General features: G+C 37.9%; 1 protein-coding gene across 1 annotated transcript in view; it reads right to left on the bottom strand.

The window, feature by feature from the left end:
- Positions 1–16397, bottom strand: part of trh (trachealess) — a 263636-nt gene that overhangs the window by 48216 nt on the left and 199023 nt on the right. The window contains exon 6 of the mRNA XM_067156891.2: positions 6258–6379. Coding sequence (XP_067012992.1) covers positions 6258–6379 — 122 coding nt within the window. The remainder of the gene's footprint in view (positions 1–6257; positions 6380–16397) is intronic.

The raw sequence follows: 16397 nt of genomic DNA, 5'->3' as shown, positions 1-16397 counted from the left end.
TGGGCAACACACATAGCATAAACGCTGTGCAGGATAGGCTATACTTGTTACTCCGTTCAGTAAGTTTGCAATCTAACCTATTACTGCCAAAATATCCGGGCCCAATACTTACATTCACATGCTTGAAGTAATGGACATTAAAGTAAGTAAAATGATTCTGCACGGGAAGATGGAAACATTGGGTGAAGGATATTTCGTATTGAAGAGATTTACACTACGTGGGAGATTAACATGCTAGGCAGAACTGGGCACACGTATCAGTTTCGGTGGTAGAGTAAATGCAAGGCGAATGAAGAGGTTTGGGTTACCGATATGAACCATGATATCACCCTGGAGGACAAGAGAAGCACAGGTTACACTTTGTAATTCAAGGATTCAATATAAGAAACAAAATCTGAAGGCAGTGCTAGCTATGCTTAGAATATTGTGGAGAACTTATTACAGAAGGACCACTGAACGTGTTGGTGTGTGTAAATGAAATTTAACTAAACGTAAATAGAAATTTCACTCACATCTTCAAGAAAACATTCTGAAGCATTCAGTCGAGAAGGAGGAATGAAACCAGTGGATTTGATAAAAATGATAAGTGAAGCTTGAGTAACTGGGACGATTGATGCCAACTTTCCTTTACGAAGTCTTAGATTGTAAGATTTTCCTCCGGGTAGCCGAACATCTAATTCAGGAAATTGCAGCTTTCAATTTATAACATAGCGATTTTATAAAATTAAGTTTTTAAATATTGAAATAGAACGTTGAGAACAGTTGCAAACGAACTGCCCTAATATACAGCCAGAATGGAGGACCTATCAGCTCACGTAGCGATTACAGACCCGAGAAAAGAGGACAATAAAGTGTTATAGGGATCAAATGAGGATTGATGACCGTTACCGTTGTAGCAATTAGATCTCGAAGGAGTGCTTAAAGATTGAAGTCACCTCCCGGCGCACAAACATACACACACACGTACACCACTTAATGGACCATTAAAGGTGAAATTAGTGTAACCAAGACACACTGTCCCCGACAAGCTTTATCGCGTCTGCAACGATTTACGTATATCGCAATGTTCGATGGGAGAGAATTTCATTTTCTGAAAGGACACACGGAATGAAGAGTTGTATTTTATTTGACCCATTATTGCTATAAAATAATGTCCCCGGTAGGTGACTGTCTGAATTCTTGAGGAAAACCAAACGTATTTCGGATTTTGACGCGGTTTTCTCCGTTGTATACAACGTAACGTTTATTGATGAAGGTTTAGGTTTATGCAACGTAAGTCTACAACTAAATGGAAATGAGAAGTGGCGATTTTATTTAAGAACAGGAAGGTGAAGAAAAAAGGCCATCCGAATACCTTCTTGGCTTTACAGAAGTCAGTCGTTAGGCTTTTATTGTTCTCCTTTGTCTTCATTATTTATTAAATAAAATTATATGCACTACCAGCAGTTATGGTATCAACCATGGCATTGCACCTTTAAAACGTCAAGATTGTCATCATATAATCGTAATCTTTCTTAGAATTAATTCATGTTTACTGATATAGCACTGGTATCATTTCTTTGTGGTTTGAGATTACCATTCATAGTCTCATCACGCTACCTCAGGGCTCAGTTTTAGGGCCCTTGTTAAGTGCGATGTAGGTTTTCTGGAAATGTCTGTTTTTATTTAGGCCATGAAATTATCACCTTTGTGGAACAATCTCATCTGCCGTGTTATTACGGTCGTAGCGAATTGTTATGTGGTCTCATCAGATTACGTTCTGAGTTGTGTGTGGGATGAAAGAATAAGACTGTCGTTAGTGACTGAGAGAATAGAGGGAGGGAGGGATCTTCGGCAAGGGTTATAACAGCTCAAGATAGCTCCCCTTCACTGTTACACTCAGTGACAAGGAAAAACTGACACCTTGTAGATACCTGAGGCACTGTTATACTGGGTAAATAAATAAAGTATATAAAGGTATATGGATATGGTTTTGTTGAATCATTTGTCAGTCATCACCTCGTGTATTTATGTATAGAAACATTCTGATAGGGTATGTTATTAAGAACATTTCATGAGGATCGAGGTTATATTCCAGGGATACGACACTTTTTCGGCATTTTAATTTAATAAATATAGGATACAGGATCTACACCAAGAGTTAAAATAGCTTCTTTCTGAACATCATTCATCGAAGAGGATTGTAAATGAAGGTGGAGGAATATGTTATGGTTATTGTTGGGTTTGATTCAATAAAGGGAGATGATCATCATTCACGTGGACTTCCTTATTCATGGTTTATCGTCTGACCTACCCAGACAGTTCTTTTGGTGACGATGGGATAAAAAAGTTATAAGATTGGAAAGGAAGCGACTGTGTCCTTATAACCAAGGCACAGCCTCAGATAGCCTGGTGCGAAAGTGGGAAAATGCGGAAATCCGTCTTCAGATATTCCGAGAGTGGTGTTTGAATCCACCATATCTGCCCGAACCGCGCAGCCATATTGCTCTGTTTCTTATACACTGATACACTTGTTATTATTACTGCTTTTGCAGTACTCAAAGTAACTCTTATATGCCCTAGGATTGAAGCGAAAACAGGCTGAAAGCGAATGTGAAAATTAGTGGAAACTACCTACACTTTAATCGTCATGTTCAGTGGAGGAATTTGAATAAAGAATCGCCCAGGGAGCCACAAATGTGAGTTAACACTCTTCCGAAAGTGGAATAAAATAAAACATTAAAAACATAACAATATTTTAAATGTTAGGTCTATTTCAAGCTTATGTGTTTGTCACAAATCATGGATCACTTTGCGAGAGTGATATTTCTACTAGTTGCTCAGACCATGATTCTCCCTTCTGTGTTTATTTACTCCCATCCTTAGTTAACCCTTGTCCTTATCCGATCATGACGACATATCACTTATTAGATAAAGAAAACCTTTCTATAGTAGCAATCTTAATAATTATTCCTATAATTTCCAAAGTGAACGACGGGCTTCAGCATTCTGTAAGTTGATATATTTTGGTTTTAACATGACTTAACCTTTTGACTGGTTGGAGTCACGAAATAATAACAACAATAATAATACTGACATTGGAGGTCAGGAGAGTTATGAAATAGGGTGTTGTGACGATATATGCTTTTAAATATTGAAAAAGTACAAAAGAAAAATATTTCTCTTCTTATCAGGTGAAATATCATACCTTTACAGGGAGTACAGGAATTAGAATTGCCAATATACGCAGAGACAATGTAATTTCGTAATTATTTTTGTTAAAAAGCCAACATATATAGAGAGTTAAATAATTCTAAATAGTGTGTTTTTAAAACTTTCACAGTCATGAAGTTTTAATTGTTTGCTCATGTTTATTCTGCAAGTGTCCTTCTGATTCTTCTGAATATAATTAAAACTTCTGCACAGCATTGTGATTAATGTTGTGTGTTTTGTTGGTTACATATATATAACATTTAAGCAACAGTTTACCATTTGGGCACATCGTGTCCACAGGCAGTTTGCTTAAACTATTTTTCTATTGTCTTAGCGAGAGCTATCGCTGATTACTTCCTTGAAATATCGTTATTTATTGATTATATATAAATATATAGCATATTTATAGAGAAGATGATTGTACAATGACGATTATAATTGGAACAACATGAGCAAAAAAGTCAAAAACATGATTGAGTTGATATCAGAGTTGGAAATAATTCTCGTTGTCGGATATATCTTGATGAGCTGTTTCTTAAGAAGACTTACGTCCTTTAAGATACAGTGCTAGCAAATTTGAGAACTAAGACTTTCAATTACTGGGATTACAGAATAGCGCACAGTGATAAGGAGGATACAGCAGCTCTTGTGGCGCTCGGGGACGTTGAGATGTTATCGTGCCCTGGTGCAGTATAAACCCCTTAAAGTTATGCAGTCACGTACCACACGTGCTGTGTTGGTTGTCTAACATCGTGGGTAATTATAAAGGCATGATATTTTGTGCTCTGCGCTATGTGCTTTGTCTTTCGCGGACTACTTTAAATGGTGATTGTGGGACGAAGAACTACACACAACTTTTAGCATTTAGATATTATCAATGTAACAGTAGGCAGTTAAAATCGAACCGTTTTAGAACTCTGGAACTTGTTTTAAATGCAAGAAATATTTGCAATTTAAATTATCATGGTTAATATCAGCTTTATCGCTGTTAATACGGATGTGAATGCTTATTTAGGACCGCAACGAGCTTACCGTTATTTGTAATACACTTTGAAATGCTTAGCCATTATGGAAACAATTTGTGTTGTATATTTATGCCTACCTTTGTGAAAAAGACAGACTGGCAATACATCGCAAATGTCTACCTGTAAAGACCAGATAGCGATATTTACTCAACGAAATGAACCTAAAGCATATTTTGAAACTGTCCCCTTATTCAGAACATCCCTTTTCTAATTCATGTGGAAAAAACGAACCGTTTGGAAGGAAGTCATTTCGATATCAGCTGTACGTTACAACCGATTTTATGGATTGATGACAATGGAGATCTTCAAAATAAGCCTCATTATTCACGTATCTCCTGATAGGAATCATCTGAGGTATCGGATGTTCATTCAGACCAAATTTATTTGCAGTACTGACTGTAATGGATCGCCTGTGGTTACGACAGTTAGATGTTGATCTGACACAAAGCAGAGGTAGAGCAGATTTTCTCCAGTATCACTGGTTATCGTGTCAATTCCACCCTACCAATACTCCATTACTATTAATTTCTTGCCGACTTGGAGATTTGTAACCGACTTCATCAGGCAATACGAAACTCTATCCTGGAGTAAATTGTGGCTATTCTTATTCAATTAGTTTCAATATCTGGCACGGCAACCCGCCTTACAACCAAAGGGAAGGGTTGCCTAAGATTTGGGTGGTTAGTTTTTCACTTCAGATTGAGTGAATAATAATGCTTGATTTTGTAATGAGAGTTCGGTTATCGTAGCTCAAAATGTCAAAATTGTCTTATATTGCTACATTTGTGAAATCCCCTAAACTCTAATTTTGTACATTTTTATTTGTTTTTGCTCTAAGGTTCATCGAACCAGAATGAAGTTACGTTTCTGATTTGAATGCGATATTTTTTCATTACGGAATAAACGCAAAATTAATATTTCATTTTTTTCAATGCTATCGTGAGCAATACCCATGATTTACGTCTAATTAAAATGTAACTGAAAAATGAGTTAATTTTCTGTCTCTAAGAATAACTGAGATATGGGCTCTGGAAACCACGAAAAATAACATAATACGATAAATTAAAGACACTTTTGCGAGCGCTATTACAGGTGAGAATATATTATTTACATAATATTGATTTTTGAAGCTATTTTAGAATTTTAATAATTAAAAAATAAGTTATTTGTCCAACTTTTCGTGGAATGTCATAACTAGAGCCCGGAATTTTATGTACTAATTGGTTAGAATGCAAACTTACTGAAGCGAGAAGCAAGTATAGTCTACCTTCACAACGATTATGCTATGGGGTTTGCATAATCATTAGGGGTACGGTCCATCAGAATCCCTATAATTATGTTACTCTTTCTACATTATGGAAGAGCGGGTACCGGCATTTTCTACTAACAAAATTAGTTTGCAATCTAACCTATTAACGCTTGAAAATCCGGGCGTTAGTCGTAACTGCTAAAAACTGCTATAAAAATATTGCATTATGTATACTCATAAAATGAAGAACTGAATTGAAAACCATTATAAGCAGGAATACTTTAGGCAATGCTATCAACGTACATAATCAAGCACTGTCTAGGAATTCGTGGAAAGTAAAGCATTCTTTATTTCTTTGATTTGAAAATGCCGAGTTTTCAAGAGAAGGATGTAAAGAATGGTGTAAGTTTAACTGATGTTGTAAACATTGCAAGCTTGTTCCTGAAAGAGATTTTCATAATAGGTGATATAACAATTTCATCAAGAAATTATAAATTTTTATGGGATGAGAAACGGAAAATGCCAAAAATTTGGATTTTTAGTGTTCCTATATTATTTAAGATGATACTTAGCTGTTTAAATTGCCAGTTTTTACCTTCCTCTTGCCAAGTAAACAACTGACATTCATGTTAAAAGCTTCCCTCACAAACCTAATGAAGTGACTTGACTGTCCTAGGTGTACGGAGGGTTGCAGTTCTCTGAACGTAATGTATATTTAAACATAAACAACTTATTTGCAAATACTGAAAACCGTGCGATATATTACCAGCCACACGTACTGTGTAACTCACCCGGTACCCGGAAGACTTGAAATGACAACCCCTCTTCGTTAGGGTTGACTTCATCCGTAAACAGAACGCACGTTCGAGTCCCTTGTAGCCGTTGTTACTGGTTAGTGTCATCACGGACGCCACTGAAAAAACAAAAAAAAAACAGAGTGCACAAGTGAGCTAAAGTTTAGGCCATAAGTTTAAGAAATTTTAAGGAAATTTCACACACACACACACACACACACACACACACACACACACACACACACACACACACACACACACACACACACACACACACACACACACACACACACACACACACACACACACACACTCTCTCTCTCTCTCTCTCTCTCTCTCTCTCTCTCTCTCTCTCTCTCACTACAATTAAAAATTCATGTTCCTGTTGATCATATTGCACGTAAAACATGATATCCTGTGGCTTTGAAAACAAGCTTGCTCGCTTGTTTACGGAGGCATTTTGGAAATAAACAGATCTTTATATATATAAACCCCTTAAAGTCACGCAGTCATGTACCACACGTGCTGTGTTGGTTGTCTAACATCGGGGGTAATTATTAAAGCATGATAGTTTGTGTTCTGCGCTATGTGCTTTGTCTTTCGCAGACTACTTTAAATGGTGATTGTGGGACGAAGAATATATATATATATATATATATATATATATATATATATATATATATATATATATATATATATGTAGAACACATCGATTATAATGGAATTTACAGGGATTGCTCTCATAAAAGGTAGAAAAGGTAATGTTTTTTTAAAATATTTCATATCCACTTTTCCGTCAAGTTCCATAACAATTTTATTAAACATTTGAAATTTAATTGATAACACATATCTTGACTTAAGAATGAATGGGGACGTCGTATGTAACACAGCTCTGATTTTAAAGGAGACACAGAAAACTGTCCTATGATTGAAAGTGCAAAGAATAGATTGTGTCATTAATAATTCTAAATAAAATTCATTAATAATCATGTCGATTAGTACAAACTTAAATTTGTTCTTTCAATATTTCTATTTTGCACTTCTGTAGACAAATATTATACTATACGAAATACAGTTTGTCGGTGTTGGTTTATTTTAAGAAATTCTATTGGATGTTGTTACGCAATTTCCACAGGAGGATACAGAGTATTTGTAATAAAACAGTGAAAGAATATTGATGAAAAATTACAGATAGGAATTTTCCATTTTTTTTGCTAGGGGCTTTACGTCGCACCGACACAGATAGGTCTTATGGCGACGATGGGATAGGAAAGGCCTAGGAGTTGGAAGGAAGCGGCCGTGGCCTTAATTAAGGTACAGCCCAAGCATTTGCCTGGTGTGAAAATGGGAAACCACGGAAAACCATTTTCAGGGCTGCCGATAGTGGGATTCGAACCTACTATCTCCCGGATGCAAGTTCACAGCCGCGCGCCTCTACACGCACGGCCAACTCGCCCGGCATTTTCCATTTTTAAGTGACGATAGGGAAAGTCCATGTAATTTGGGCCTGCGTCTAATTTGGTTATTTGCAAGTTTTGTCACCTCCTGTCTCTGGCAAGGTTAGCAAGACAACCGAGAGTAGCTTTCTTCCCGGAAGTTGTTTTGGTAGTGGACTTAAGTTTTAAGGGGAAGAGGTATTACACGCTATCAGTCCAAATTATACGATAACATTTTTTTAGAATAAACATTACTTCTAAACAAATTCTAAAGATAATAGGAACATTTATTTTTACCAAAACATTTGATACATTGTGCTAATTGTCGTGTATAAAATGTGAGAAGTTTCCATTACGATCAATAGAGTTATGGACGTTTAAATTTAAGTGGTCCAAATTCTACGGATTTACCCTATTCTAAAAAAACTGTTGTGTTTAGATTTTCTTGTATATAATTTATGTTTAGAAATATATTGTTTTTCAGTGAATGAATTTTTGTACCAAAATTTAGAGCAAAACAAACACTTGAAAAGTCCTACGATGAAAAATTTAATTTATGGTTTACCCAATTTAACTAAGATACGTATAGCATAAACATTTTGTAACATTAAACGGAAGTTTTCATGAAAAGATTAAATATAATAAGAGTATGTAAAATTTTGGAAAAATTAAAACGAAGTTTGGTGAAATTTTCTCTGCTAAAATCTTTACCTGAATTTTCTAGGGACTACAAACTTTAGGAGTTAGCAATTAGCTGATTTTCCTGTACAAAAAGCACAATTTTTTTAACTCAATCATTTTTTGCATTTTTACATTTAATACTTTTTCCTTGTAAGCCAACGATATTACAGCTTATCGCAGAGACGTGGCCTCAACAGCTAAGGCAAATACCACATTATGAATGCAGACTACCATTTACATTTAGTGTGTGTGTGTGTGTGTGTGTGTGTTTATCTTATCAATTGGGATTCCGGGAACTATGTCATGTACAATGAATGTTAAAGTCATATTTTGGAAAGTTTGACAGACATATACAACCATTTATCGTCCTATTTGATAACCGTAGGCGAAAGGAAAATAAGTTCCATGTGAAGTTGACTGTTTACTTGCAGAGATAATGCTTTCTTATCCTCAACCTTGTATCATTTAAAGAGTCCTTGTACGATATCTTCTGTAACTTTTTAGTTTAACAACAATATTAATTCATGATCAACATTAATGAAGTTAGGAGACAAGATAATAAGCAGAGCTTTAAGTATTTGGGAGAAACGCTACAAGAGAATGGGTCAGAAAAGAATGCCATTAAGGAGTGGGCGAGAAAAATGGAAATTTCATTTAAACCGATGAGGACCACCTACAACGCTGTCGTTTAACTTGAGAACCTGTATGCAGCGGAAATATTGGAAATGATTGGGAAAGGTGGCATTAAATATATCCGGGATAGAGAAAGAAAATAGCTAAGAAATTTTCTGGGCCTAAATTTAAAACATGCGGAGAGGAGACTCAAGTCTAACAAAGAATTGTAACATAGAACAGAAGGAGTCGTTGAACTGATGAGAAAGAGAAGGTTACCGTTCTAAGGACACTTGTTGAGGATGGACAGCAACATACTGACGAACAGAATCTTTGAATTCTTCAGGAAGAGGAAAACAGATCTGAAGAGGTTTTGAGAAGTGAGGTTGGACTTGACGAAGATGAAGGTTCCGGAAGATTATATCATGGACCAAAATCAATTTAGAAAAGTCTTCAAAAAGTTACGCGGTTTCCAGAAGACTGGGGAAACGCTAGTGATAAACGGGAATTCCTATACAGAACAGAAGAAGGTAGTAGGATATAGGATAAAAAGATACTGGCAGAAGGTAAAGGCAGACAAGGCTAAAAATACTGCAAAGACTGTCAAACGTGGTCCATAGACGGCCGAAACGAAAATTAAAAGAAATCTCTATTTCAAACACAGACATATTTGAGTAGTGAAAACATAAACACGATTTCTTGCAATGTTATATTTAAGTGCATCATAGGAAATTTCACAGGGAATAGAGATTCAGACTGATTGAAAATGAGGTAGAGCAGGGCTTCTCAGGGTGCATGCACCGGTGCATTGCGCGGCGCAAGGTGCAAAAGAGGACTTCGCTAGGTTGTCCAGAGTGCACATTCCTACTGCTCGATTTTGAGCAATCCCGCTGTCTCTCTCTTTCCCTACGCCTGCCTCGCTAACTCCACCTGTCTCCGCTTCCCTCACTTGCTCCGTAGCGCTCCATCATCCGAGCCGTGTTCAGCCGATCTCAGCCGAGTCGCCCCGAGACAAAACACTGCTCCGAGCCGAGCCGAGTCAAGTGCACAGAACCTCTGCGCCTCGATTTGCATGCATGGGATTCTGGGCGTTTGAGAGGACCTGGGGGTAGAATATGTTGTGAAAAAATGCCCTCATGTTGGATAGTCTATCCTTCGCATACGACATAGTTCTGATTTAAATACCTGGGAGAAATTCTCATTCCCAATGTAAATGAAAAGGATGTATTAAAAGAGAAAGTGTGGAGAATTGAAATGGCTTTCAGACTACGCCATATTCAAGCCAAATTAAAACATTAAGCACGGGAAACATTAACAAGGGTGGCAGACTCAAATCTTGATTTAAAAAATCAGAAGGAATATTCCTTTCCAAAATCTTGGGTCCAAAAAGGTCGCGAAGGTACCTAAAAATTCTGTTTGGGTAGAACCAGGAACTTTATAAAAACATCGAAAAAAATTGTAATGTCGGTGAGGAGAAGGAGACTGACCTTTTATGAACACATTAAAAGGATAAATCAAGAGAGCTTGGCCAACAGAATACTACTCCTGGTAGAAAAAATGTAAGCATAGCCTGCGTGGCTAACACAGGTTTGCAAGGACCTGGCAGAAGTGGGTGTCAAGAAGGAAGAGAAAAGGACAATACAACATTTAGAAAAAGGTTGAGGGAATGAGCGATGCAATCCAGAAAATCCACTGACCAAGCCATGGGGCATCTCGGTGGAAGAACGAGAAAGGAGAAGTCAAAGTTAAAGCTGAACTAGGCACTAATAAATACATACATCTTTCATGTAATGTTATGCCTTTAAGCGTTCAGTCTGTAAGCCTCTGTGAACTGCCGAAACAATTCTCTATTTGTAAGTAGTTCTTTGGCCTCGTTTAGTTCTATACCTCTTATCTTCGAATCGTTAGAAATTGAGTCTAACCATTGTCATCTTGGTCTCCCTCTACTTACCTTACCCTCCATTATTCTCTTCGGTAACCTATTCTGTTCCATTCGCCTCGCATGACCCCACCACCGAAGCTGGTTATACGTTCATCCATCGAATTCAGTCCTAACTTACACTTTACGTACTCTCCTACCATTGTTCCCACCCTTATGTACAAGCAATCATTCTCGCTACTTTCAAACTTATAAATAGGATATCCTGAATCCACCCAGCTTCCACTCCCGTAAAACAAGTCTGATCTGATAACAGACCGATGTAAAGATAGTTTCGTCCGTGAACTGTCTTCATGCTTACTGATAAATAAATAAATAAATAAATAAATAAATAAATAAATAAATAAATAAATAAATAAATAAATAAATAAATAAATAAATAAATAAACAGTATGTCTCTCTGGTGTAGTGGTAGGTGTGATTAGCTGCCACCCGTGGAGGTCCGGATTCGATTCCCGGCTCTGCCACGCAATTTGAAAAGTGATACGAAGGCTGGAACTGGATCCACTCTAGCTCGGGAGGTCAACTGAGTAGAGGGGGTTACGATTCCCACCTCAGCCATCCGCGATGTTGTTTTCCGTGGTTTCTCACTTATCCTCCGGTAAATTGCCTGGAAAGTACTTCACTTAAGGCTATGGCCGCTTCCTTTCCTCTTCCTTGTCTATTCCTTCCGATTTTCCCATCTCCCCGCAAGGCCCCTATTCAGCATTGTAGACGAAGCCGCCTGGGTGAGGTACTGGTCCTCCTTCCCGGTTGTATCCCGGCCCAAATTATCACGCTCAGGACACTGCCTTTGAGATGCTAGAGGAGGGATTCCTCGCTGAGTTCGAGCGAAAAGCCAACCCTGGATGGTTAATAAATAAATAAATAAATAAATAAATAAATAAATAAATAAATAAATAAATAAATAAATAAATGATTAAAAGGTGGACGGGTGCAATATATATAAAATAAGAGTTTTATCTGTACATTGCTCAGAATTTGAAAAGAATGTTATTTCTGTATCGGTCATGTCCATAGTAACAAGAAAATGTACTTTTTACTTTTCCGTAATTTCTGTCTGTCTGTCTGTCTGTATGTATGTATGTATGTATGTATGTATGTATGTATGTATGTATGTACACGCATCACGAGAAAACGGCTGAAGAGAATTTAATGAAAATCGGTATGTAAAGTCGGGGGAAGAGCCGATACAATCTAGGCTATAAATCATTTTATTCACGCTGAGTGAAATGGTAGTTTAGGGGAAGGCCTTAAATTTAATTATCGAATATTTATATTATTAGCGGTCCTATCGATAAATACTATACAACTAAAGTTATATAGAATTCAATTTCCAATCAATTATGTCTTATACATTTTTACCGTACCGGCTATGATAGCACAGATTTAATGAATTTGTATTCTTGTTGCTAAGTCCATATCAACGCCGAACCACGAGAAATGGGTTAACAGAATTGAATGAAAACCGCTATATAGAGTCGGGGAATAAGAAACTACAGTCTAGGCTATAAATAATTTTATTCGCCCGAGATAAAATGGTAGTTTAGGGGAAGGCGCCTAAAATTTACTTTTTAAATACGAGCACCTATGTTATTGGTGCTATCGAAAAGTACTACATAACAAAAGTTATAGACAAAATACAATTTCCGATCATTTATGTTTCATTCGGTTTTACTGTACCGATTATGATAAGAGTGGTATTTCAGAAGGCCTACAATATCGAAAGCGCATAACAATGATCAACAATAACTTTACAATCACCACTGTTTGTTGTGATGTTCTTCTTTTCTTATGGTGCCGCTCAACTCCGATAGATGGGATTACTACTGAGTACCGAGTATAACAGCCCTACTGAGCATTGGCGGGAAATAGCTGGGGAGTTGGAAAATCCACATTCATTTAATTCCAAATTAGCAGTGAAGAGGGGGCTTCTCCTCTGGCTTGGAGGAAAAAAGTGCCTCCAAGTCAGATGGATTTTTCCGTTGCCAGTGTAGTGAATTGAGATTTTCCGACTCATCGGATACTCCTAGGAAACAGATTAGTAAAAGGGCATAGTTTTTGCGCTGGGACTCTCCACTATTCGCCACCACTTCCACCCCACCCCCACCTCCGAAAAAAGACGAAGAGTGTTCACGGATCAGAGCTGTCTGCGGCTTGATCATTCCAGCTCTGGAATACCAGCATAGTACTGTTGGTTAAAAGTGAGAAATTGTGTGGTCTTTCATTTGATGGAGTATTTCATATAAAAGCATTGCTTTTAATCGCGCCATTCTTACTGACGTCATTGCAATGTCCTATGTTCATTTCAGTTGGGTAAACCACTAAGACAGTCTTAAAATGACTGGTGGAGAGTGAATGTCTGCCATTATAATGAAAACTCTCCAACGTGGTGGTGACTGGTGGTAGGCAAGCGGGCCTATCATTACAATGAAAATTCCCTAACAAAGTCTTCATATGAGAAAAGACGTTTGGTGACTTCCCCGTCGCGTTTCTAGGGTAACGTTAAGAGCTATGCAATTTAATACAATCTTGCTCACAACGTGTACACTACCTAGCCTAGAATTCTGTATACAAGGCAGAATTCCGTAGCGAAACACGAGTAAATAAATAAATAAATAAATAAATAAATAAATAAATAAATAAATAAATAAATAAATAATTTTATTTCGGCAGTATCTATAGCGTGGTAGGTATACGACGTCAAAACTTTCGGCCATACTCCAACACACAAATTTGTTTTTAGGTTATCAGTTATACGCTTGTACGGATGTGGTGACATCGAACCAGCCTACCTGCACAACGGGAGAGTGGGGGGGGGCAGTCAGACAGAAAGAAGCTGAATACTAATGGAGTGGTAACGAGGACAGCTAATTGATCGATAGAACAACATTCGATTAGAGTTCAGGACCTGTCAGACATGAACAGCATCAGTAAAAACAGGGAGACAACAACAATTACATGCTAATTGAATATAAAATAGCTCAATCTAATTCCTTGTTGTAATCAACAAGTTAAGATCTCCTTCAGGGTTGACCTAGTAATTACTTATTCATTCCTGTGTCATGAACTAAGAGGTTGTTTTTGGTGGCATTGATGCTGATAGAGTAGAATAATAAGGTGCAGGAAATTAGGCATCAATACGGCATTGCATATCTGCACTCAGAGCGTGGAAGTCGGTACAACATTCTATTACATCATGTCAATACAGCGGTATACAGGGTGAAGCGAAATTCGCGCACTCGGGCCAGCAATAAAAAAATGTCTCTCACGAAAGTTCGTCCTGCGAGTATATCCGGGAGAAAAAGGACGTTGAAGAGTGGCAATCTGGCAACACTGTAACCACATGTAGGGTAATCACCTCTGTCAGCACATGGTAGTCGTGCGGTACAGTTGGTGCAGTGGATAGAGTTCTGGGTTAGCATGCAGGAGGTCGAGGGGTCGATCCTGGTTTGAGGCGTATGTTTTTTATTTCGTAAATGTAGTCCAGGTGGTATGGTATCTGGCATCTTAATCGTCAACAGCGATTGCGGCGCGTCCTCTAGAAACGATTTGCACTTACATACTACGATCCTAGAAATGGACGAACATTCGTAATCATTGGTCAGCTTTGAAAGATGCCCTTTCCACGTCGTGGGCGTGAATTTGTTCGCACCTCTTCATCTACTAGATGCGTTATAACGTGTTCAGCGTTACAAAATTTTGTAAATGTAGGATACATGTGACCCAAGAAACGTTGTCTTACTGTATTACAGTATGTAGTGTCCGATGGAAATTAGCAAATAAAAAAGTGCGCCTCAACCCACGATCGAACCCTCAAGCTCCTGCATGATAACCCAAAACTCTATCCACTGCACCAACTGTAAAGCACGACTGGTATGTGCTGACAGAGGTAGTTACCCTACATGTGGTTACAGTGTTGCAAGATTGCCACTCTTCAACGTTCTTTTTCTGCCGGATATACTCGCAGGACGAACTTTTGTGAGAGACATTTTTTTATTGCTGGCATGTGAGGAGTCGCGCTGCGACGCCCGACTGCGCGAATTTCTTTTCACCCTGTATAATTGATTCGCTGACATGGGAAAAGGCGTAAGTAAAAAATTTAGTTTTTCAGGGAGAACGTAGTAAACGGTGACGCCAATGGTATAGCAATGGTAGCAAGTCAACTGGTACAGTAAATTGGATTCTACGATTGTCGAAAGACGGAACCTGTGTTAAGTCCACGAGGTTTGGAATGGAGAAGGTAACAAGTTAGCCCGTGACTCTGGTGGAATTAGCCATAACCTTTGCCATTTGTTGAAAGTATAAACCTTGAACAAAAATATGGCTTCCGACTGAGATAGCTAAATAAAATTCAGGAATCTAAATCGTCAAAAATTACCAATGTTTCGTCCCAGTGCGGCATGGGCTCATCAGTTGGATATCGCACCTTCGCACCACGCTGGTAGCCACACCACTACAAAGCTATACATGTGATAAGCACAATGCATGCTAGCCGGCCAGTGTCTTGGGAAGGTGCGATATCCAACTGATGAGCCCATGTCGCACTGGAGTGAAATATTGGTAATTTTTGGGATGATTGAGTTTCCTGAATATTACTTGCGTATAAACCTTGTTTGTAGCTAACATAGTTCATCCTAGTGATACTTCCGTTGCCAGAGTGCCTTCGAAACCAAGTCGTTATTGCCATGGCGTTTTTTGTTTTCAAAAATATATAATATGTGTGGCCAACAATGGTTTCAGAAGAAGATGCGGAAATAATCAGAGGGGTTAAAGATTTTCTATCATTTCATGCAATTATGATAACGCGTGGGGATTTTCGTGACTTCGCCATGGAAAGCAAGAGATATTTAAATACTCAGCGCCTTAATATTAGGATTTCAAGAGCCGAACTTGCCTCAGTCAAGACAAGGCATATCATTCATCGAGTTAGAACCGTGGAAGGAGAACAATATCCTCAAAACAGGAAGGTCCTATCGCGTGATCAACAAAATACAGACCTTACAACCACCTGGAAGGATAATAACCATCAACGAACCGAAAAAAAGGACTTATTGGCTATGCTGGATTTCTTGGATGAAAAATAGCGTGACATTTCTGTTTGAAACATACGCGTTAGCTGACAAACTGAGTAGGCAGTGATTTTTCACAAGGTATTTTATAATAAAATTTGTGTCTGAATCATGATTAGCATACATTTGTGTGTTAAACTGATGAATAGATTAATCCTTGATTTTACATGATTTATTTTCAGTGACAGCTGTTTCAGAATGTTGAAAAACTACTTTTTCCTTTTCCTGTAAAATGTCCATGTCAATGCCTCAATTCTTTTCGCAGGCAATGCACAGCAATGCTTGCACAATACCAAGTGGCAAACCATGGACTTCATTTATTTATTATTGTATTAGTGAGTTAAGCCCACTAGGGAGCGCTTATGACTGGTTCTTTTTGGGTGCTTGCTTTCGTTCC

This window comes from Anabrus simplex, chromosome 13 (assembly GCF_040414725.1).
Source record: "Anabrus simplex isolate iqAnaSimp1 chromosome 13, ASM4041472v1, whole genome shotgun sequence".
Lineage (NCBI taxonomy): Eukaryota > Metazoa > Arthropoda > Insecta > Orthoptera > Tettigoniidae > Anabrus > Anabrus simplex.
Note: the sequence above shows the minus strand (reverse complement) of the source record. Positions and strands in the feature narration are given on the sequence as shown.